This window comes from Athalia rosae, chromosome 6 (genome assembly GCF_917208135.1).
Source record: "Athalia rosae chromosome 6, iyAthRosa1.1, whole genome shotgun sequence".
NCBI lineage: Eukaryota > Metazoa > Arthropoda > Insecta > Hymenoptera > Athaliidae > Athalia > Athalia rosae.
This window is the reverse complement of record NC_064031.1, coordinates 5,648,361-5,669,986: the sequence shown is the minus strand read 5'-3', so window position 1 is coordinate 5,669,986 and position 21,626 is coordinate 5,648,361. Positions and strand designations below refer to the sequence as shown.

Genomic DNA, 21,626 nt, shown 5'->3' with positions numbered 1-21,626 from the left:
CAAAAAGTGCCCCGGTATAGATAGTTTTTATTCGACACTTTTTTTGTTTTTTTATGTTTTTTTTTTTGAATTCACAGATATAAATTTCGAATACGAATTATATAATTATTTGAAATGCTCGCATGGTTGAAACCTGCACAATTCTTGCATCACATCGGAGCGATGATGTGTATAGCTCACTCGTTAATTGATGTCTAAAATATTTATACGACTTATTCTAAACGACAAAAAAAATGAATGAAAATATTATACTTTTATTTTCGACCGAAAGTTTTGACTAACGGTTGTGTTAATTAGTCTGATAAAAAATGAGCTTAATAAATAGGATGGTGATCACGTGCTCTTTGATTTTGGGTAGTTGGGCTGACGACAATTTCATCCATGAAATTAGGAGATAAAATGGCAACTATACAGGCGTGACAAAAATTTTTAGCAACTTATACACTACTCGTTATACATATATTTATTGAACCTTTTTAACAAGATTGCCAAATTCCGTCCGACGAAGCAAGGCCGAGGCTTTGTAACTTCTGAACTTCATTAATTTACGCTAATTACCAATTGGTTGAAGTCCAACGTACGCATAATATGCGTAATGTTATTCTCACAACACGAATAGCTAAAATGTGTGAAAAATAAATAAATCACGGAATAAATTGCCCGGTATTCGGAGTAATGGGATAATTGTGAAGGAATCGAACGAGCTAATTCGGAAATAATTGATAAATTTCATTAAAATACATAATTATGAAAAATATCGAAAGCGTAATTAGTATACAAGTCGAATCACACCGGACCTGTAGATAACTTTTGGTATAATTAAATCGAAACCGATGTGCACGAGTTCGAAATAAATTTTGACTTTGTCAGGAAATGACATTGGGATTTATTATTACAACGTATATAATATGTATATACATTTATCGCTCTCGGGATTGAATAAATCAAAACATTGAATTAAATTACTAAGATGGCGGTGATTTCTGAAATTCAGACGAAAAAGAGAAAAAAGCGTGTATATATACATATTTCCGGCGAATTATATGACCGCCACCTCGAATCCCGGTTATTCGGTCACTCTCGGAGCACATGTTCGCTGCAGAAATTCCGAGCGTTTATTACTCGGTACGTTATGTTATTACATACCAAACGAATTTATCTGACAATTAATTACTAAGAAAATGATATCAACAATAAACAATATAATTGTATTTTCTCGTAATCCTTCATTAGTTTAAATTAAAAGAAACCACAAAACAAAATCGTGGCAAATTGTCTGTAGGAATATTTTCAACGAATATCTCCAAAGCGATTCCAGATATTAAGTAACGAGAATAACGTACACGTGCCATTATAGGTATAAAAATTGTCGAATAGATAAACGAACCGTGAGAAAAAAAAAGGAAATCCTAAATCTTCGATAATTTTACATAGAATTATACATATGTACCGTTTTATTACGTAACGATTTTTACAGCCATATAAACATCTCTTACTGCAATGGCCCGATTATTCCAGCTACTATCCGCACGATCTGAAACCTCTACAATTAACTGTGCAAAACTTCGTGCAAATCTAATTATATTCCTTGGAAAAACTTTGAAAGATTTAAAAGAGAGAGGATTTTTTTTTCTTTTTTCTTTCTATTAATAAAGCGAGTGTCTTTCGGATCACCCTTGATACGAACGACTGGTCGTCGTTCCCTGTATGCATATCGCGCAGTTCGTGTTCGACTATACCCCCGACGCGTGTATTAAGTTTTAATGAACACATTTTATGGACATGCGATGCGTCACCCTCCGATGGTTTCGTGGGAGGGTGACCCGTGGTCATTCTACCTATGTCGTCCTATGTCGTACCGTTGCGCCCCCTCAAAAACTTATCCTTCTAATTCTTATTCTTACAAATTTCATGTTATTTTGAAAAATGATGAATTCATGCAGCGAGGGAAGTTCGAATGTGGCCACTCCGTCGATATCAAAGGGTTCAGAGAACACGCGTTATTCCGAACATTTTTAATATGCACCGCAGCCTCGAACACGTATATACCGTAAACTTGTACGTCGCGAGTCCTACGTTGCAGGGTGTAGGTATTGTTATCTTGTTACACTGACCACATGTCGTACTTATCGATCCTCATATATAAATAGGTATACAACGCACGGTATACCATTATTCACACTTACAAAAGTGTGCACGGTGGTATTATCGTCGTGCGAACTCCACGGAACCCTAACTCTGTATACGCATCGATTTGAATATATACACATCGCGTTTGGTGAACTCGGTGAAAAGTATATGAAAACCTCGTGTGTATAACGCGCATATATATTCTCTGTCTAATGGAGTAAAATTTCAAGATCTCGGATATATCGTATGAAAACGAATAGGGGGGTGCTCAAAGATCGCGGCCATGTTTGGAGTCTCGCTTTCTTTTCCAGCAGACGCTATGCGTCTTCCTAGAACCTCGGATCCGTACTCGAGTCCGTATTCGGTTTCACGGTAGACCGATTAACGTTAAACCGTGCCGCAACGTGGACGCTTTTAATCAGCCGTTCGAATTATCTCCGAGCGAAGATGATTACGGCGACTAGTGAGCGAGATACGGAGGAGAACCCTTCGTGGAAATCAATCAACCGCGCACGCATATCCTACGCTCGAAGGGAACGCGAATCGCACGTGGTCTCGGTATAGGTATATACGTACACGGCGGAGAGGTACCGAAAATTTAACTTTGCACGGCCCGTAACTCTAGCCTCCGATAGGACGAGTCAATCAATCTTCGCTGTGCGGAAACTTGTTAACGAGATAACGCTTTCCTTCGTATAAATACCGAAGCGAACCGACCACTTATCGTAACGTCCATCGAAACCTAAACTTCGACCATCAATTACACGTAGTGAAAATTATCCGCGTATATCTTGAGGAAGTTTCCGGATATTCTAAAACTAGACGATTCCGTCTGCCGATGAAAGAGCGAAAGAAAGCGAACGAAAATCCGAAATGAAGTCATAAAAATATTTCAATATTTCGGAGGACTTTTTTTTTTTTCTCGATGAGCGAGTCCGGCGCACACTCACCCTTGGCATGGTGTCAGCGAGGGGCGTTTCGGAGTCGTTGGATATTCGAAGTTCGCAGGAGATATCCCTGAACTGGGGTGGCGGCGACAGAGATACCGGACGGTGAGATGGATCCCTGGTGTAGATTGCAAGTTTCGGTGCGCTCCGAACGGACGGTGAGCTTTCACTAAAGTCAGCGTCGTCGGTGATGTTCCGACCGCTTCCATCCTGGCAACGGTGATCGCGTGTCACGGCGCCTATCTGCGTTTCGGTGCGCCGTCGGGCCTTCGGGGCTGGTTGATACGGGGGTGGTTGATACGGGGGGATATCCCCCGTTACTTGGGGAAGGCTGGCGTAAGAGAAAGTTTCCAACAAATTTATACAATCGCCGGTTTACTTCGGATATATCTTTGCTACGTGCGACTGTATGGGAACGCCGGGCGGGTTCGTAGAACCGCAAGGTTTTCTCGCCAACGATTTTAAAATTACCCCGCGGCGGAGATAGGTACTCGTCGCTCTGCGGATATTGGCGTTCGCTCGAAAATGCCGGAATTAGGCGATCGAGTGTTAAACTTAAAAGATTCGAACCTCTGTACGGAAATATAAGTTACCCAAAACTCACTTCGGAAGGAGTAGCGTTAAATCGGAGGAGGAGGGCCAGCACAACGGAGCCCTACATCGGGCCTGCAGATCCACCATTACCGCGGTCTCCCGTCTGCACGCGAACGATTTCTTCCAGCAAAAACGAAAAAAATCGTCCTTTTTTTTTTCTTCTATATTCTACTTTTCCCTCTTCACTATTTCCCCGGATATCAACGTTGTACAATCGCAGCACGATTAGCTCGATTTATTTTTTCTGATCACAGATTCAAATTCGTCAAAATTTTTGCTTACCGCGACCAAAACCACGCGACTCGATTGAGGTGTACGGGTGTACGTGTGTGCGCAGCTTTTGCGTGTACAGGTAGAGAAAAAAAAAAAAAAAAAAAATTCGGCGAGGCCCTCGGATGTGGTGCGTGAATATAGATAACTAGGGTGGAAGAATTTTATTTATGGGGAGAGGTATACATCAGAATTCCGGTGTGTATGTATATTTATATAGATATATACAAAAACGAGAGTCTATTGGATAATATTTTATAGTCGAGAACGGGTTCTCGGGGTTGAATCGAGAATCGTGAGATACAAACTCCGCACGCAAGCTGAGCATCGGCCTTCCGTTGGGGTTGAAGAACCAACCACTCAACAAAAATAGCATCGAGTATACAGTATAACCAGCGGTACATATTTATCCGTCTTCGAATTCTATCCGTATCGCAATAAATTTACTACGAATATCGCTAATCGTTAAACCGAGGCTGGGGAAGGATCTAGATTCCTTTCCGCATCCGTCGAAAACGATCTTCCAGAATCAGACGGTGAAATCGAACCGTAAAACGAGCGACGATTTTTCATTTTTTTCTTTTCGACCGTTGTTCGATTCGTTTATACATATTTGTAATCACGCCGCACTGTTCAATCGTAAATATCGTAAGTGTAATCGCGGAGCGCATCCGTCTCAACGAAGCACCGACGACAGACTAAAAAGCCCCTTTCCTGCTGTCGGAAATTCTTATTAATTCCCGTAATAAAAGTGTCATAGAAAAGTTTTTTTAAAGAACGGTCACAAACGTCCGATCGATCGATTTCTCCGTACAACAATATGATCCTCAGCGCCCAAACATTAGTCAACGTCGAAAACGACGTTTCACAAGGGTTGACGTTACATACACACGTTGTCGTTCGTAAAATAACGTACGTTGTACACCGTTACAAAGATAATGAAAAGGTTCGTGTGTAAGGAAAAAGGATACCCACTGAGAAAATTTTCATACCATACATACCTACCTATGTATACATATGTGGAATCATTTCATCCGTTACAAATATATACAAGGATATTGATTAGGAAAAATATTTTACACATTTTATTTGTCGAAGTAAACATTTGTTTTTTTTTTTTTTTTTTCATTCAAATGCTACGGTAAGAATAAAAATAATTGACGTATGAAACGAAAGTGCATACAATTTACAATATCTGTGGTGAATCGGAATAACATTCTCAATTAAATTATATACAAGTATATAGAACATGTTCGGTTATAGCATAGATATATGACGAGCTTAACGAGCTCAGCTAGATTCATAATTATCTGAAGATTAATTAGCATCGTAGCGTCAGGTTTGAACTCTGAAATGACCCCGAACTCCACCTTATACTCGGTATCTCGCACTTTTGCATCGGAAATGTAAAGAAGCGGAGAACCGTCGGTGAGCGATGAAATGTCGCGATTATTATTCAATATTGCGGCAATGATGATCAGATACGGTGACCGTAGACGAGAACCTTGACGTGTATCGGGTTTCCTCTGGTGGTGACGAAATTAAATTTCACGTGGTCCGCCCCAACGCCACCGGAAGTGATCATGGCGACTCCGCTTTCGCGACCGATCGAATGGATCGAATTTACGTCGATGCAGCTGATGGTCACTCTCGTCGGTCCGTACTGAGCGTCCGCAGTCTTGATCAAATCAATAACGTATATATATATATATATATATGCAATTGCGAGCATGAGATTATGACATATCCATCCGTCGATATAAGATACATATATATATATGTTGAAATTGAAACACACACACATCTGCTCTGAACGCACACACGTTCACGTTTGCAACATTTTTCTGAATCCGCAGTATCGCGAAACTTTCGATAATTCGAAAAATCTCTATACAGATGAAATGGATTGATTATTCGGTTGCAATTACCTGAAATGCCATCGAATTCGGAGTCCTGCGTACGACGTATTCCCATATCAATCTTCCTCTTTGAGAAGTCGAACAATTCCCGTACAATTGATTAGCTCCGACCGTCGGGATGTCGGAATAGACGAAAAAAAAAAACAAGGAGACGAGTGCGTAAGACGAACGCCGCATTTCAACGAGATCGAAGAAAAATTATAATATGCGGTGGCGGTGCGGCGAGGATGAATGCAGCTGCGGTAACGTCGCACTTAAGTGCGGTAGGAAATTTATTCATGCATTTATACCGCGACGAAAATCCAGAGGGATAGAAAGAGAGGAAAGAGAGAGAGAGAGAGAAATAGAGAGTACGACTCTACGGCAGATGCACTTCGCGACGACTATGTACGGGGTAAAAAGAGCTTATGGCTCCGCTGAAAACTTGTGAAATATAATTATTGAGAAAAAAAAAAATATCGTCCGCACAATCATCAACTCGTATACAATCGGAGTACAAACGTGATGAAAAATAATTTTATCGGTATATACGTCCGTTGAACGTTTATTCGAACGCACGAATTAATCGAATATTCACGTATACTATACAATATGCGTTGAGTGGTGTACGCACAATACGGTGAACCGATATCACACGCGATAATTGAATAAATCACTCCAAATATTTCATTCGAATTGGCGTCGCGATTCGCGATCGGTAGTTGAAAGTTTTCCGATTTTTCATCGTCTCGGGTTCGTCCTCGTTACCGTTTGTAATATCGTGAACATCGGTTGCGTAATAATTTTTTCCAAATTTTTCGTCATTTCCTCTTTCCACGGTTTGCACTCGCATGCGTAATTCGGTTTTTTTCCTCATCGCCGTATAACCCGGGAATGACCGAGTAAATTTTTGCGTGCTGCACGTTCGACGCCGCGGGGTCAAGGTTTCGGACCTGTGATGCTAAATTTGATGAGTAAATTCACTTAAATATATATATATACATATGTATACGAGTATTCGGAATGAAAAATTAATTTCACTCTCAACTTACACAAAATTATTGGATGATTTGCATACAGCAACACTGCTGATAATTGATAATTCGATATCAGCAGTAAATATTCGCGTATTTTACGTTCGTTTGAATTACTTTATTTTATTTTATTTTTTTTTTTCTCATCAATTTTTTTCTTCATTTCGACTCCGATTAACGAAATCCGAAAAGAAGTATTCGATTTAAAAAATATCTCCTTCAATGCCAGCCAGCCCTCGGTGGAATAATTGCAAAATTACGTAATTTGTGTGAATTAAATGTGAAACACGTCGTGCGGGGATTTTGCAAAACTCGGAAACGGACATGATTATTTTAATTGTGGTGTACAATGTCTACGTAAAATGCTGGTTGAGATCGGTATATCCACCTAGGTATATGTATATATATACATATATATGTACAGTATTGGTATGTGACTCCAGGGAGTCAGGTGAATTGGTTCCCACATTGCCGTGCCTGGATCCTCGTGGTACACGATGCCCAAGGAATGGTTTTCGCGATTTTGCCGGTATCATGGTATAGGCCTATGCACACCCATTCCCAGATCCTCACCAAATCAAACCTCCATCTTTTCCCTACCACCTACACCATCGCGATTACGCGTACCTATGCATGCTCTGTATAATGTATATAATATATATATGTATATACTTCGTATAATACAGAAACTGACATTTTTTTCTTCTCTCCCAAGTTATAAACTGGGACAAACATTCGCCAAGTTTCATTTGATCATTATTATCGATATATATAAATTTCTTTTTTTTTTTTTTCTCTCATACACGTACTAAATTTCAGGCCACCGATTAAAATTCCTGAATCTTTGAGCTCGCGTGTTTCACTCGAAGTAAGGAGAAAATAATCGACGTTCATTTTTTCTTTTTTTGTTTTATTCTTCCATTTTCACGTATAACTGGTAAATCTTGTCGTCGAGAGAAACTGCATTTTCAATAGTATATTGCATGATAAGATTCCGTTACACAAGTTTTACGCACCGTATATTACGTTTATACAGCGGGGATACGATATAGGTATATAAAATATATCGTTTCGATTTGTCAATCGGTATATATATACATGCGCGTATATCTGATATTGTAAAATATATTTTACATTAATAAATGATAATTGGTTGATATTTAACGAGGCTATCGAATATCGAGTATACACAATTATTCATCCGTGATTTCTATTCAAACAAAGTTTGCGTGCACGTTCCGCGTACACAGCGAAGACCTCCCCGTCGCCATCGCGAACGAAATATTTGACAAATTGTACCCGCGAATGCAGTGGACTAAAGCTCGTCAAGTTCCTGTATAATATATCAAATTTACAGATACAACCGAGTCTGTGACGGAGAGAAAAATAAAGAAGAAATCAAAATCAAACAAACATCGTCCGCGTCCCGACTTGCACTCAAAACCAAAACATGCATTTCTTAGATAGAAAATGAAAAAAGAAAATCGGTCTGATAATCTGCGAACGAACGGAGCAGATCGATCGTTTACAGAGAAGGGATTACGAAGAAGTTATAACATAGTTACAGTGGGGGGAGGAAGACGACGGGAAGGCGGGGGGAGGGTTGGGGGGAGGAGGAGGATGTCGGAGCGACATGTGCAGCGATTATGTGAAGCGCATATTTTTAATCAATCAAGAATACGGAATAGCTATAAAGCAATATGTATATGATATCGAGACGTCGGCGTTCGACGAGAGGAGCGGTGGAAGAGAGGGGGGGGGGGGGGGACGATAGTATAACGGCGCGGGCATCACGGGACGACCCCAGCCTGCCAAAGTCCGATCGTCGAGACGCCGCCGCGGACGACTGAACAGCAGCGCCCTGAATTTGACATCCCGCCTCGATGCCTCGAGGAAACTTATGCTCCCAACGATCGATTTATTTTATTATTCCTATGTGTGCTGCACGATCATGAGACAATAAATATATGCTCGCGTCTCTCTCTCTGTGTGCTATACGTATACGATCGTTGTAACGTATACTATACACGTTTCTCAATGTATGTATAACGTAATAGAAGTGCGGTGGAAAAGCTGGAATCGTTGCTGAGAGTCCGAGGGCGTATATCGAGATAATGAAGAGGAAGCGGTTCGTTTGAACAGAAGGAACGTTTCCTCGGAGACTTGTTGCCCAGCGATCGTTTGCACTCACGAAATTTTCAGTTTATACGCACGCTACACCCTTTTCAGCCAAACGAAGCACAGTCGATTCGTCTGATTTTTGCGATCTCGAACGAACGGCGTCAAGTTCTGCTCAGAACTCGTTTCACTGAAAAAAAAAAAGGGGGAAAAAAAAAACAAACCAGAAATCTCTATCACCGTAACACTCGTGTACTCGCTGCTTCGATACAATCGTTGCATTTGTACAAACGAATGAATTTTCGAAAATTAATTTCCGAAAATAAACTCACCGTTGAATCTTTGTTTTCCTCATTTTGATCGTCGACGGACGAGTGTACGCGTTTCTTGGGCGTCGGATATCGCTCGATTTCCAAATTTTGGGCGTACGTTATATTGCGAATGCTCATTAATCAATACGCCGATAAACTCTTAATCGATCATTGGCAGGGAATTCGCGATTCCGCAGCGTGCGTAGTGCGGCCGATTGGATAAGAATATGATTTTAATTACTCGATTAGTCAATGGTATTGAAAGCACGTTGCGGCGAATTGACTATAAAATATCTATTCCAGCTAATACAACGAGTTTGCTAATTTTTTCTCTAAAAAATCGCATATCCTAAGTAAAGATCGATATTATCGGTTGGAAATTATTCTACAGCCACTTTATGATCGAATAACAATGATTAAAGGTAATTGATAACGAATAACAAAATGTCATCGTATATATCTCGCGTTGTACTTTGGAATTAGTATTCATTTGTCCATAGTAAAACAAAATATTAATTGGACGTAATTGTTTATATACTTAATTATACGTATGTACGTAAAAGTCGACGAGAGCATCAGTTTGTGAAAACGTAATTTTTTTTGTGGTTTCATAATTTTTCTTTTTGTTTCGCTAAGTTTTGGGCAGAATGTATATAAGGAAATTAGAATTAGTTGTAAAGAAAAAAAAAGAACGAGGTTCATGTTATTAGAATTTCTTCGTTTATTATGAAAACATCTAGTTGCCTTTGGTCAAACACGCTAATTTTAAAACAATCTCAATCTCAACTTATAATTTTACACACACACACACACACACACACACACACGAGCACACGACATTGTATAAATACATTATAAAAAGTGTAAGTCTATTATAAATAAAGAAATGGTTATTTATCTCAACTATGATAGAATATTTATTACACATAAAGAATTATTCATTTGCTGAGCGAAGATGATTGTTGTAAACTATAAAATTATTATGTCTTGTATATAGTTTGCGACGCGCATTGGTTGGAGGGGGGGGGGAGGGGGGGGGATTATTCTTACAATTATTTGTGCATGCATCGGTCGCTGTTTTAATTTTAAAATATAGTAATATATAAACGTATATATATATATATATATATATGTGTACGTGTTTATAAAATTTATAAAAGTTATTTTAGTCGCAATATAAGATTATTATTTGCGTTATGCCATTCATACAATCGGGGAACTTTGCATTTAGATTGATTATATAGAAATTTTCGCGTGATATGTATATATTTTTTCTCGTAATAAAGAGAAAAAATATATAGGTATGCACGTACACATCATTTCCATATACAGATCCATGTATATTGCAGAATACTTTCCTTTTTTTCCAAAGATTATCTTCGAAACGTTGCATAACACCCTGCAATAATTTCCAGTATATATATATACTCCGATAATGTAATCGAAAGTCCAAACTTGAGGGAGATATTTTTTCTCTTTTGCTTGTTTCTTTTCGTTGTTTGTTATTTCTCCAATATACCGAGATCGTGTGTATGTACATGCACGTATTTTTTTTTTTCAAATACATTATTAATATTATACGCCGATGAAAAAAAACAAAAAAACAAAAAGAAAAAAAAAAAAAAACAAAACAAAAAATTAATAAAAATCGATTACATGTTATCTCATATTACGATTTACACACAAACACACAGATCACTGGCATACAACCTTTTGTACAACCTTTTGCGAAATTGATACAATAATTACCTCAGTATCATCTCTATAATCCGTATCGTATATTTTCTTACAATATATATACTGATTAACGTCTATATGTATTATGTATGTATATATATATTATAGGTATGTATGCGTAAATTAATATTTACAAATGATAAAATCAATTAATACAAAGAAACGACACCTGTACAGCCTCAGGTTTTTTTTTTTTTTTTATACGGGAAAAAATTGCAACGGTACTCCGAATTCAACAATTTTTACTAATAAAAGTTTTTCAACTCACATCGATCCGCTCTGAACGCGTCTCGATATAGCGAGTCTTTCTCAATTCTCTCTCCCTCTCCTCAATGCACCAATGCCAAAGGTTGCGCGTGTTGCCCCGTGGGTTGCGCCCTTATAATACCAGCGATGCGCCTGAAGGGTAGTTGGAAATGATAATAGGCGCAGTAAGGCAGAGGGTCCCAGTAAACGAAAAGGGCTTCCCTTTTGTCGAGTACCGTTCCCAGTAAATGGGCGGAAATATCGGGGGACGGCCTTTTCAGGGCGTTCGCGACGGTCTTCTGCAGGTGAATATTCTGTCTGTCCCCACCGTTCACGAATTGTTCGGAATTTTGCCTCGAGAAATGTCTGCACGGTCGCCAAACCAGTCTGGCGTGGACGCCATTGTGACAAATGTAGGGCAGGGAAACACCGACGCGACATCCGATCGCTACCAGATCGTTATCGGATTCGGACTTGTTGAGCCGGAAGCTGAGATGACCGGATATCTTGTGGCCGCCTGGCGACCTGGTGAAGAAACGATCGAGCCACCGCGATACCTCCGCGTTGTCCTCGGGTATCAATCCGCGGTGTTCGTCGACGCGGCAGGTGACGTTGGCCACCACCTTCGAGTCCTTGACGGTCGTGCAAGTCAGATAGTGCGTGCCGCCGGACTCGCGTATCACCACCCAGGGACGTTTGTCGCTGATCTCGTGCTTCGCGTTTTCGCTGATAAAGTCCCTTACCGTTGGCGGCAGTACGACCTTGGCTCTGTCCCTCATTCCGGCCGGACCGGCGGCCAGCATGACGTTCCTTCCGTTTCTCAGAGTTCCTCTCTCGTAGAGATTCGAAACGTCCGATACCGATCTGAGGACGACGTGAGACGGCGTCGGTAGACCTACGGCTCGGCATCTCCTCAATAATTCCAAGGGGTCGTCCAAGGTCGTGACCTCGGCAGCACCCGGTACGAAACACTCGCACCCCATCGCTTCGAGATGCGGTTTCGCCAAGGTGTCGTAGTAGGCGGTGGTCGACGCACTCACCGGTATGTAGTAGGAGGGTTTCTCCTTTTGCACGATATCTCGCAGGGCTTTTACGTATTGGACGGCGCTGTCCGGACCGGGTCTCGGCAGGGTGTAGAAACGCGAACAGGCCGTCGAAAATCTCGCCAATCCGAAGAGGCCGTCGATTTCACAGACCACCACGCGAGCACCGGCCTTGTAGAAGTTCCTGGCCAGATGAACCGCCTGAACGGTACTACCGCCGCTGATCAGTACGCAACGTTTTTGTCGGACACGTTCGGAGACCGGTGTGTGCAGCACGGTTATGAACCACTTGATCGTTATCAAGGGCAGCTGGAGGATCACCCATAACAAGCAGAGCGACGTCGATGCCCACAGCGCCGGAGCCCAGATTATGTAACCGATCAGGTTGCATACGGCGTAGATTCCTCCGGTTAACAATCCGAAGTACCAGCCGACGATCCTGATCGGAAGGGGAGGACGATTTTGGGGGCGACTCGTCTCTTGGGCGGATGATCTCCGCTCGTCGTTGTCCGGTTTCGCCTCGTTTCCATGGGAAGGACGTTTCGCGGTAAATATCGTTGTTTGAGTATTGGAGATGCCCGAGAGACCGGATGACGCCGACACGCTCGATACGTTGGAAACCGAGGAGGTCGAACGTTTCAGACCCAGCATAGAGGATGTGTCCGGGGGCGAGGTAGACAACGGTGATCCTGGCGACGGTGGAGACGCGGTGCTGTTTCGTCGAGAAATCGGCGGACTCGAAGCCCAAAATCTTGAGACATTGTCGCTGCCGCAGGAAGGCATTTTGTTCGTGGATTTCGGTTGGATAATTTTAGCGATTTGAATTTCCCGTCCCGAGTATTAATTCGCAGGGTGGTTAGTTTCAAGGTGTCGTCGAATAGTTCGAACGAAGTTCACCCGTCATACCTGAATTTTACTTGTATTTTGTTTATTCGTTTTATCTCGTAACGGAGACGGCAAACAGTCTATTTTTAAGCAATATCAGAGGTCGCACTTTTCAGATAATCGTATACAAATGTTATTGTTCAAGGGGAATAATCGGCCGCCCCGCGCTTCGTCCATGCGGGTAAATAAAGAGGGATACCGTCTCAGAGATCTCCCCCTTTCGTTTCTCGTCGAACGAAAATAAAATTGACGAATAATAATAACGATAAATAAATAAGTACAGGAGGAAACAGGAAGTGAGAATTGGAATTTTTCCGAGCAACTCGGCGAACGATACTTCGAGATTTACCGATTGTAACCACCACTGCAACACTCGCGGACCCACATATATATTTATATATACGTATATATATATATCAATTATATGCGGCGCGAATTATGGAGCGATAAAATCGACCGAGAATAATATGGTATATACATGTAACAAATAAGCGATGATTGCCTCCTCTGTAATGCACACACCGGGTGAACTGAGGACGAAGCCGTCGATTCTCCGCTCTTATGAGCTCTGCATCTTCGCCGCACTATGAACCGTAAGAACCTTATCTAATCGTTTCTCGCAGACACCACGGTCGCATAAAGAACGATGTACGGCTGACCACACGACCGTACGTCGTCAGTCGATACAGTTTAACATTCAATTCTTTCTCGACCGTATAGTATATATACGGTATACATTCGGACTAGGAGATACGGGGTACGCCTTACGCTAAACCCCAAAAATTGTAAACATATCGTAACGTCGTCGTAAGAAGATCTCCTCTCATATATATATATATATATACATCTACATCCCAATCGCAAAGTACATCACCCTCTGTAATGAAACTATTTTTAACTTTTCAAACATTTTTCGAATAGATTTATCTATCGCTATTAGCGTATAACCTACTCCCGGACATTGATTCATGTTTTTTTTTTCTTCTTTTTTTTTTTCTTCGTATACCACGAAACATTCCCGGAATTTTTGTTTCTTTCCCACACGATCCGTTTGAAAAGGCATTTATCACGCGTCGCAGCCGACGTTCCGTAGAAAATGTGCACCGCACTTGAGATGCGCGAACACGATTTTTTTGTCACATTAATTTTCTGCTTTTTTTTTTTTTCGTCGTTAATTATTGCTGAAATCAGCGTGGGCGTTAAAGCTGGAAACTGCCGCCTGTTCGAGCGATTCGAAAATTCATAAACCGACTGCGGAGCCGCGCTGAGATATTTCGTTGCATGTCCGGCCATCGATAAGAACGGCAATCGTGTTCGAGTCCGAGAGTATACCGATTTCTTGTTTATCGCCATTTAATTGTGCGTACAGCACTTTTCACTCGCCATTTGAATCGAGCAATTGTTTCGTAACAGATAGCGGTACTCGATGTAATTATTTTGGAAAAAAAAAAAAGCTTTTTTTACGGCGATACCAACATTCAATAGAGGCTCACCGTGTCAGTTGTACTTTAAAAGTTGGTGTGATCCCGTTAAGTACGTCGAATAGACCTAATGCCTGCCTCTTTGTATAAAAGATGTGAATATTTGAAATTGCATTTCAACGACGATAGCTTGTGAAATTTGTTCAGATTACAAACGTAGTGAATCAGTTTTACTCACCGTATGTATAATTCTCCGGGTATCGAATCACTCGGAAATCGTGTCCCGCCCGTGTTTGAAAATGGAAAATAAACAAGAGACGGTCTTTCGATTCGTACTACTCTTTCTGCCGAGAAACGACGCGACGCTGGCGTAGATATCAGCCATTTTATCATTTACTGTTAGAATATATTTTTATATACATACGTATACTCAGCAGCGCCGAAATACGGGACGCATCAAGTCTCTTCTTTGTTGCAAGTCGGCAATGAGAGCTGAGAGGGCGGTCAACAACGTAGTATTTTATACAGCTGGCTTACGCATTGATCAAAATTCTCTTTTTAAGGTACATAACACGGCGGTCGTTTACCGGTTCGATATACGACTCGCAACGATAAAGTAGTCCTCTGTTGAAATCACCACCCGAGCAGAACCCGCCGAGTACCGAAGAGGTGGATTTTTATGGACCGGTACGGTATACCGCGATTACACCACGTGTAATACATTTGATTGCGTCCACGTTTCGAATTATACGAGAGGCATTCAGATTTCTTATGTATACGTATGTATGTATGTACATGGTACCGCGCGTATGCGACATATCGCGGCGATCGACTTCCGGCGAAAATATACCGTATAAATTAAAATCTTTATTGGGCACTTGATTTCCTCGGGAAACGATTCCGTTTAGTACGGTAATACCGGTGCCAATTCCGATTGACGTGAAAAACTTTTTCCGATAACGTGATTTTCGAGTGCTTTCTTCCAAGGATCCGGATCCTGCGTGATTCTTTTGTTTTTTTTTTTTTCTCTTCTTTTATTCTTTCTCTCTCGACGCATGTTCGGAAGTTTATTTTTTTCCAAAAAGAGGTCCAGCTGAAGTCGAAAATAGGGAAACAACACATCTGCAGTACCTCGGTGCACGCATTTCTCCTCGAAAGGTTTTCGGATCGCAGATGGCCGTTGTAAACTCTGCGGGGTTATAAAAAAAAAAAAAAGCAGGACGTTCGCCGTATCTGAAAGTGCGGGGAAGAGGTGCGGAGATCCTTTCGCGCGGATGATGGTGGCGAAAAAAGGGTGAGTAGCGAGCAGTACACATACACAGGTAGGTGTGCGCGAGGTCATATATTACACCGGAAACCCGCGGGACCCTATTGCGGGGAAAAAAACGATCTGCAGCGCGCGTTTTCTTCGTCGCAGGATCGACGCGGACGAAGAAGGAAGAAGACGACACCGCCGCAGGATTCGCGCCGTAGGAACACCCCGCGTCCATTTCTTTTCCAGTAAAACCCCAGCGATATAAAATGTATTGTTGGGCCGCCACGGCCGAGAAAAGGGCGCTCCAGCTCGGAGCTTAACGTCACCCTCGGCCCCGACCATCCCTCACATCTACGCGCCTGTATCAGACGTACACACATTTGAACGTATATTGCCGACGATACGTGGGACGTAAAAAACCGCGTGAGTCGAATACGTAGCGCGGCGGTGGTATACCCAAAGGGGGGTTGGGTTGGGTGCGTGTATACCTACCTATCTCGCATATCCATCCCCTGACCGAATGATATTGGCAGAGGGGACTTATAAAAGGATCTTATTAGAGGACGTAGATGGGAACGAAGAGGTAACGGCCGGTGGCCCAATAAACTCGCGTTTCGCACGGGGTGCTACCGTGGCGAGGGTGCTTACCCCGACGATCGTAAAAGGGGGAGTTTGGACCAATGGGAGGGGAAGAGGGTCCCCGGTCTGCCACGGGTCGCGCGATCCTCGCCCTGGATCTTTCGGAGGCGGTCGTCAAGCCAACTTTGAACGGGTAATGGCGAACATTCCGAAGGAGGATATACGACCCACCTACGACTTCCATCAAATATTAACTCCCCCTAAATTAATCTCGTAAAATAGATCGTCAGGTTTAGCTGACGTAATAAGATAACCTTCTTCGGCATATTATAACGGCCTACTCTCGGTACGCGAAAACCCTTTTTTCCCATCTTCGCTACCGGGTTATCTTATAACGATGAAACGTTATGATATTTACAACCCCCTACCCCGCGCCGTGCCCGAGTCCAGTTAACACCCCGTGTTTTGAATTTAGTCGTTTACGACCTCCTATACTAAAATCTGCTTGGGTCGTAAGTACTCGAGCAATTATAGTACCTCGAAAGTACGAGGATCGGTGCATTTTGTGCTATACGATAGGGTCAGATTTGAAAATTCATTTTTTCGAAAAAGTTATAATCGAAAATAATTATAGAGTTAAAAAAATGGAGTTGCCAACAAACTCCTAACACATCAGTTGCAATATGCGTGAGCCGAAAAAAAACAATTTTTACCTCAGAAAAAACAGCTACAGGTACAAAACACGGTTATACCCTCGAATTTCTTATTGATTAAAGTTTGAACCCGGAATAAATGACCATCCTTAGAATTTCCCACGTCGTTAGTCGAAACTTCATCCCCATTCGCATCCGCAATAAAGCATTTGAAAATGGTTTGAAAATATTCTCATCACGTATATACCGGTGGTTATTAAAAATCGGTACCTCGAGTGCGTCAGCTGCAAGTGGTTAATATCAAGAATACCAAAGACCTCGTCGAGTGACGCGAATCAGAACCCGGAGAACCGGACGCCATTATATGGCCCGTCCCGCGACCCCTGTAGCGGAATAAAATTTTCCTTGATAAATATCGGCGAGGGGTGAGATTCGCTCTCTCGCCAAGTTCTCCGTTGGCATGGAAACAGGCTCGCTGCCATGTTGACTATGGGCGTGGGGTGGTTTCTGGGGTTATGCCCCGAAATCCAATCCCCCGTATCCTATATGCTCTGAGGTCCGATGTCCGATGGCCGTTAGCAAATATCCGCAAATCACAAATTTCACAGCGCTATCTTCATCCGATCGCAGACGTGCAACGCGAACGATTCTTTTCTTTTTATTTTTTCTCTTTTACATAATACGACAATTATTCACCTTTTTTTTTTTTCTATCTCTGAATCCATCCACTCGAAGACAAAGTACAATACACGTTAAATCGCACTTTTCGAATCGACGTCGGAACTCGCGGCGTGACGGACATCGCGCGTTACCGTAAGTAAGTAAGTAATGGTACACACCTGATATTGTGACATCCAGAAAGCAACGTTTTTTTTTTTTTTTTTTTGCTTTTTCCCTCTGTTTTTTAAGTCCCGACCGCATCCCGTGGGTATCCCGTGTAGTCGTTTCCTAATTATCTTCGTTAAGATTTTTATGGCCTCGGTATATTAATTTAACGTTACCACATTACGATATGCCTGCAGCGCGGACATCACCTTATATTCTATAAACATATACTTCCGCACGAGATGCGGGTTCACTTCGTTTCGATTTACCGCCACCGACTGGTCGGACGAAAATTCCAAAACACCGTCGTTGTTGCCCCGAATTGTTCCGCAGGTTTTACGACATTGCGCGCGTTATTGTATCATTTTTTATTTTGTAACAGCCGACGTTATAAAGTTCGCGCGATGCGTTACAACGGCGGAACTCGCGGCAACGCGGTACCCGCATTTCCTCGAAGACCGCTAGGAACGAACTATTCGCAAAAGAAAAAAAATAAAATAAAACAAAATCAAAACAAAACAAACAGCGCAACGAATCGGAAGTCGATTGTATCGGGTTGAGTCACCGACCGGCACCAGACTGACGAGTCGAAGCGTCCAAAATTTTCTTCACACCGCAATGAAACGGGCGCAATAGGACGTGGTCCGGACCCCGCAGAATTCCAAACGGCAGCCGCGGGTTACGGATGCTGCGGCTGGACCGTAGAATTCAAAGTACAATGGAAACGCACGAAATGCTTCGGCCACAAAGAGTTAAAAAGAGCAATATAACCATATAACTTCGGCGGAAGCACCGGGGGTGGAGGTCGTGTAGGAATATCCGTGGAGTCGGGTTGTTGTGCGTTCGGTTTCACGTCGTCGAAATTTCGGGGAATTGTACTCCTCGCAGCTTATACAACCGCGTAGACTGTTCCCATAAATAATCCATTCTTATATATATACTGTCACTTCGGTGGGCTCGCCTGGACCGAAATTTTTTACTGCCTAACTGCGGCAAAGTAGCTCGCGTCCAGATCGGAGTCATCCGTCGTTGGTCAGAATATAGGTACCTATAATTCTAAGTTCGACTTGTGCCTTCGGATCATCCGCACCCTGCGTTTGAAAATAACGGAATAATATTCAACGAAAGGGTGATGGAAAAATTCGGCGTTCGTCAGACGCGAGAAGTAACAGGGTGTACGTATATTTATTTACTGAAGTACGGCGATAAATTTTCGGAATTATGTATCAATTGCGTGTAGGTGCCGCACTTTTAGCGCTGGGAATCATATTGGCCACGGGTCCCGCCAAGCTTGTCAGAGCCCCCGCAGGTGAACCCGCGCCTCCGGGTAGACCCCCCAGACCGCCCATCATCGACGCCATTCCGGCGACATCCGATATGGAAACCGGAACTATCATTGCGGTTACGAACAAGGCTTTCGTGTCCGAGTCGGAAGATAGGAACGGGATACCGCCGCGCGAATTTTCGTCTGTATTTTCATTCGCTGAGGATTTTTCACCGGGTTTCGAATCGCCGCCGGGTAGAACGTTGACGGGAGCCGATGTGATGGCTGCGATGAGATTGGGATTATTATTTTTTTTTGGTTTTTTTGGGATGCTTTTCTTCGAACAAACGAAATATGCTTGAATACTCACCTCCGATGCAACAGGCGGTGATTATTAGGCGGGTTAGAAAAAGAGAGACCATTTTTTCTATTTGATCTTTACGGCGAGAATTTCGAGTTTTCTGTAGCTGCCGAGTAATCCGAAAAATGTCTTTTATATACGTTTTCGCCTCAACGGCCGAGAGAATTGAAACGAGCGAATTATTCACGCAAATTTTTAAGAATACTGATACATAACTAATTGTATGGTAATATTTATTTGATAAGTTTGCGCAAAGTCGTGTGCTGGTACATGGAATAGAAAAATAAATAGTTCTGATTAGATTGGAGGAAGGTATGTGAAACTTGTTTTAATATTAATCGCTGCCAAAAAACAGTCCTCAAACCTCGTGGAAAGAGATTGCGACTATCTAGGGTCTCAACGCTGATACACTAAATTAGAGAATGAAGTATTTCAGGAGATGTTCATTTGAATATACAGTCCACGTGCGTAGTTTGATTAGAATTCTCAAGTTTCGACTTTAACCCGGTCATTTCTTTTTTCTTTTTCACGTCGGTCTTCGCTGTCCGATTCTTGCCTCACCCGGTGTAAATTTTTGCAACGATTCGTGTCGTACTCGCTAAAAGGATCGTGGAGACTTTCTGTATAGCGAACAGTTCGACGATTCGATTGGCCCAATCGTCGAGAAACTTTGAAGTTTCTTCGTCAAGATATATCAGTTTATTTTACATCCCGTGAAATTCCGAGATGATGGGTCAGATGATTCGGTGTTTGACTTGTCGGAAAAGTTATACCTCCAATCTTCGGATATGTTTGATAGGAGTTTCGGAATTTTATTACTCCATTTTTCGACTCTCCGAAAGAAGAGGTACCTACGCCTTGTTTTTAGTTAAAATGAGAAAGTCAAACCTGGGAAGATGGACGAATTACAAAATTATAGTTTCAGGTGAAAATAAATTCGTTCAGATCTAGTTTATAAATAATCAAAATACTCAAATTCGAATCGTAGATCTCTAGGGTAAAAAGAATTGAAAAGTATCTGCGATAAGTTGAACCATTTTTTGTGCGTAAGTGCCTGAACACGTGTTAAGAATCAGAAAGTATGTGATATAATTCACAATCAAGTAAACCGGATGTTGACGCGTTTTAAAAATAATGAACTACGTTAAACGGTCTGAAATTACAAAAAAAAAAACAAAAAAAAACAATCAATCAACGGATAATCGAGGATATCGATATATTCAGATTGGTAACGATAGTATTATTCCGAGAAGATTTTAAATCGCTTCCATTGGTCAATTGCAGGATCCTCTATCGAAAAATCGATGTTCACTCGAGTCTCGCCGCGAGATAAATCGATCCCCTTTTTTGCAAACCGCGTATCTGCTGAGGAGAAAAATCGCACCCGATCAGCAAATAATCTACAAAGTGACGTTCAACGAGATACGAATGAATAAAAATACAAATTGAATTGTAAAATCAGATTCGAACGTGCCAATTTGTTTCATAGCTGATGCCGTTTCGATGTAAAACCATTCGTCAGTTGCGAGGATATTCGAGAGCGAATTGACGTTGGTTTCGTAAAATCGATGTTGGCGCCGACGGGGAAAAAGCTTCTGGCGCTTTGCAAGGGAGTGCAGCACCGTACGAGCGCAGTTGGGGCATCGAAAAATCAAACGATTCAAACAAACCATCCGAGAAGTTTTCCAACTTCAAAGCTGGTACGATTTTTACGAGTTCGTTTCTTTTTTATTTTGTAACTTTGCAGCAAACTTTGCTGAAAACAGCATCCAGCCATCCTCGTTGCACATGATATCTTGTGATATCTTTCGTATACTTATTCCGCAGAGGAATACCGAGATCCGAGAACGGAGATGGCTTATAGAGAGCAACTCGCACCGCGGGTAATGTCAGATATTTTCGGTTCGTAAAACTTTATGACCGGTAATAACGCGGGGCACGGAACTGCAGAGCTCGGAAGACTCTAAAATTTCTCCTGCACATACACCCATGTGGAGTATTCCTATATACATATGTATAAGTATGTGGGTGAACTGCGCGTTTCATGTGTGTACA

At 42.0% G+C, this 21,626-nt stretch overlaps 3 protein-coding genes across 5 annotated transcripts in view; all 3 read right to left on the bottom strand.

The window, feature by feature from the left end:
• Window positions 1-15,491, bottom strand: part of LOC105692468 (rootletin) — a 31,118-nt gene extending 15,627 nt beyond the window's left edge. The window contains exon 1 of one of the 3 annotated variants that reach the window (XM_048657609.1): window positions 14,873-15,491. Coding sequence is in view for 2 of the 3 variants with exons in the window: in XM_025747269.2 (XP_025603054.2) it covers window positions 3,081-3,089 (9 nt within the window). In the remaining variant the exon portion in view is untranslated. Of the gene's footprint in view, window positions 1-3,080; window positions 3,259-14,872 lie in introns of those variants that run through there. The other 2 variants (XM_025747269.2, XM_020856265.3) reach the window with 2 other exon arrangements.
• On the bottom strand, window positions 10,006-14,013 carry LOC105693066. Its single transcript, XM_012412742.3, has one exon. The coding sequence runs from the start codon at window positions 13,109-13,111 to the stop codon at window positions 11,369-11,371; it is 1,743 nt and encodes a 580-aa protein (XP_012268165.2). The 5' UTR covers window positions 13,112-14,013; the 3' UTR covers window positions 10,006-11,368.
• Window positions 15,492-19,119: 3,628 nt separating the features above from the next.
• Window positions 19,120-19,737, bottom strand: LOC125501284. The gene is made up of 2 exons (XM_048656402.1): window positions 19,581-19,737; window positions 19,120-19,495 (listed from the first exon to the last, which is right to left on the bottom strand). The coding sequence occupies exons 1-2, from the start codon at window positions 19,630-19,632 to the stop codon at window positions 19,173-19,175; spliced, it is 375 nt and encodes a 124-aa protein (XP_048512359.1). The 5' UTR covers window positions 19,633-19,737; the 3' UTR covers window positions 19,120-19,172.
• Window positions 19,738-21,626: the final 1,889 nt, after the last annotated feature.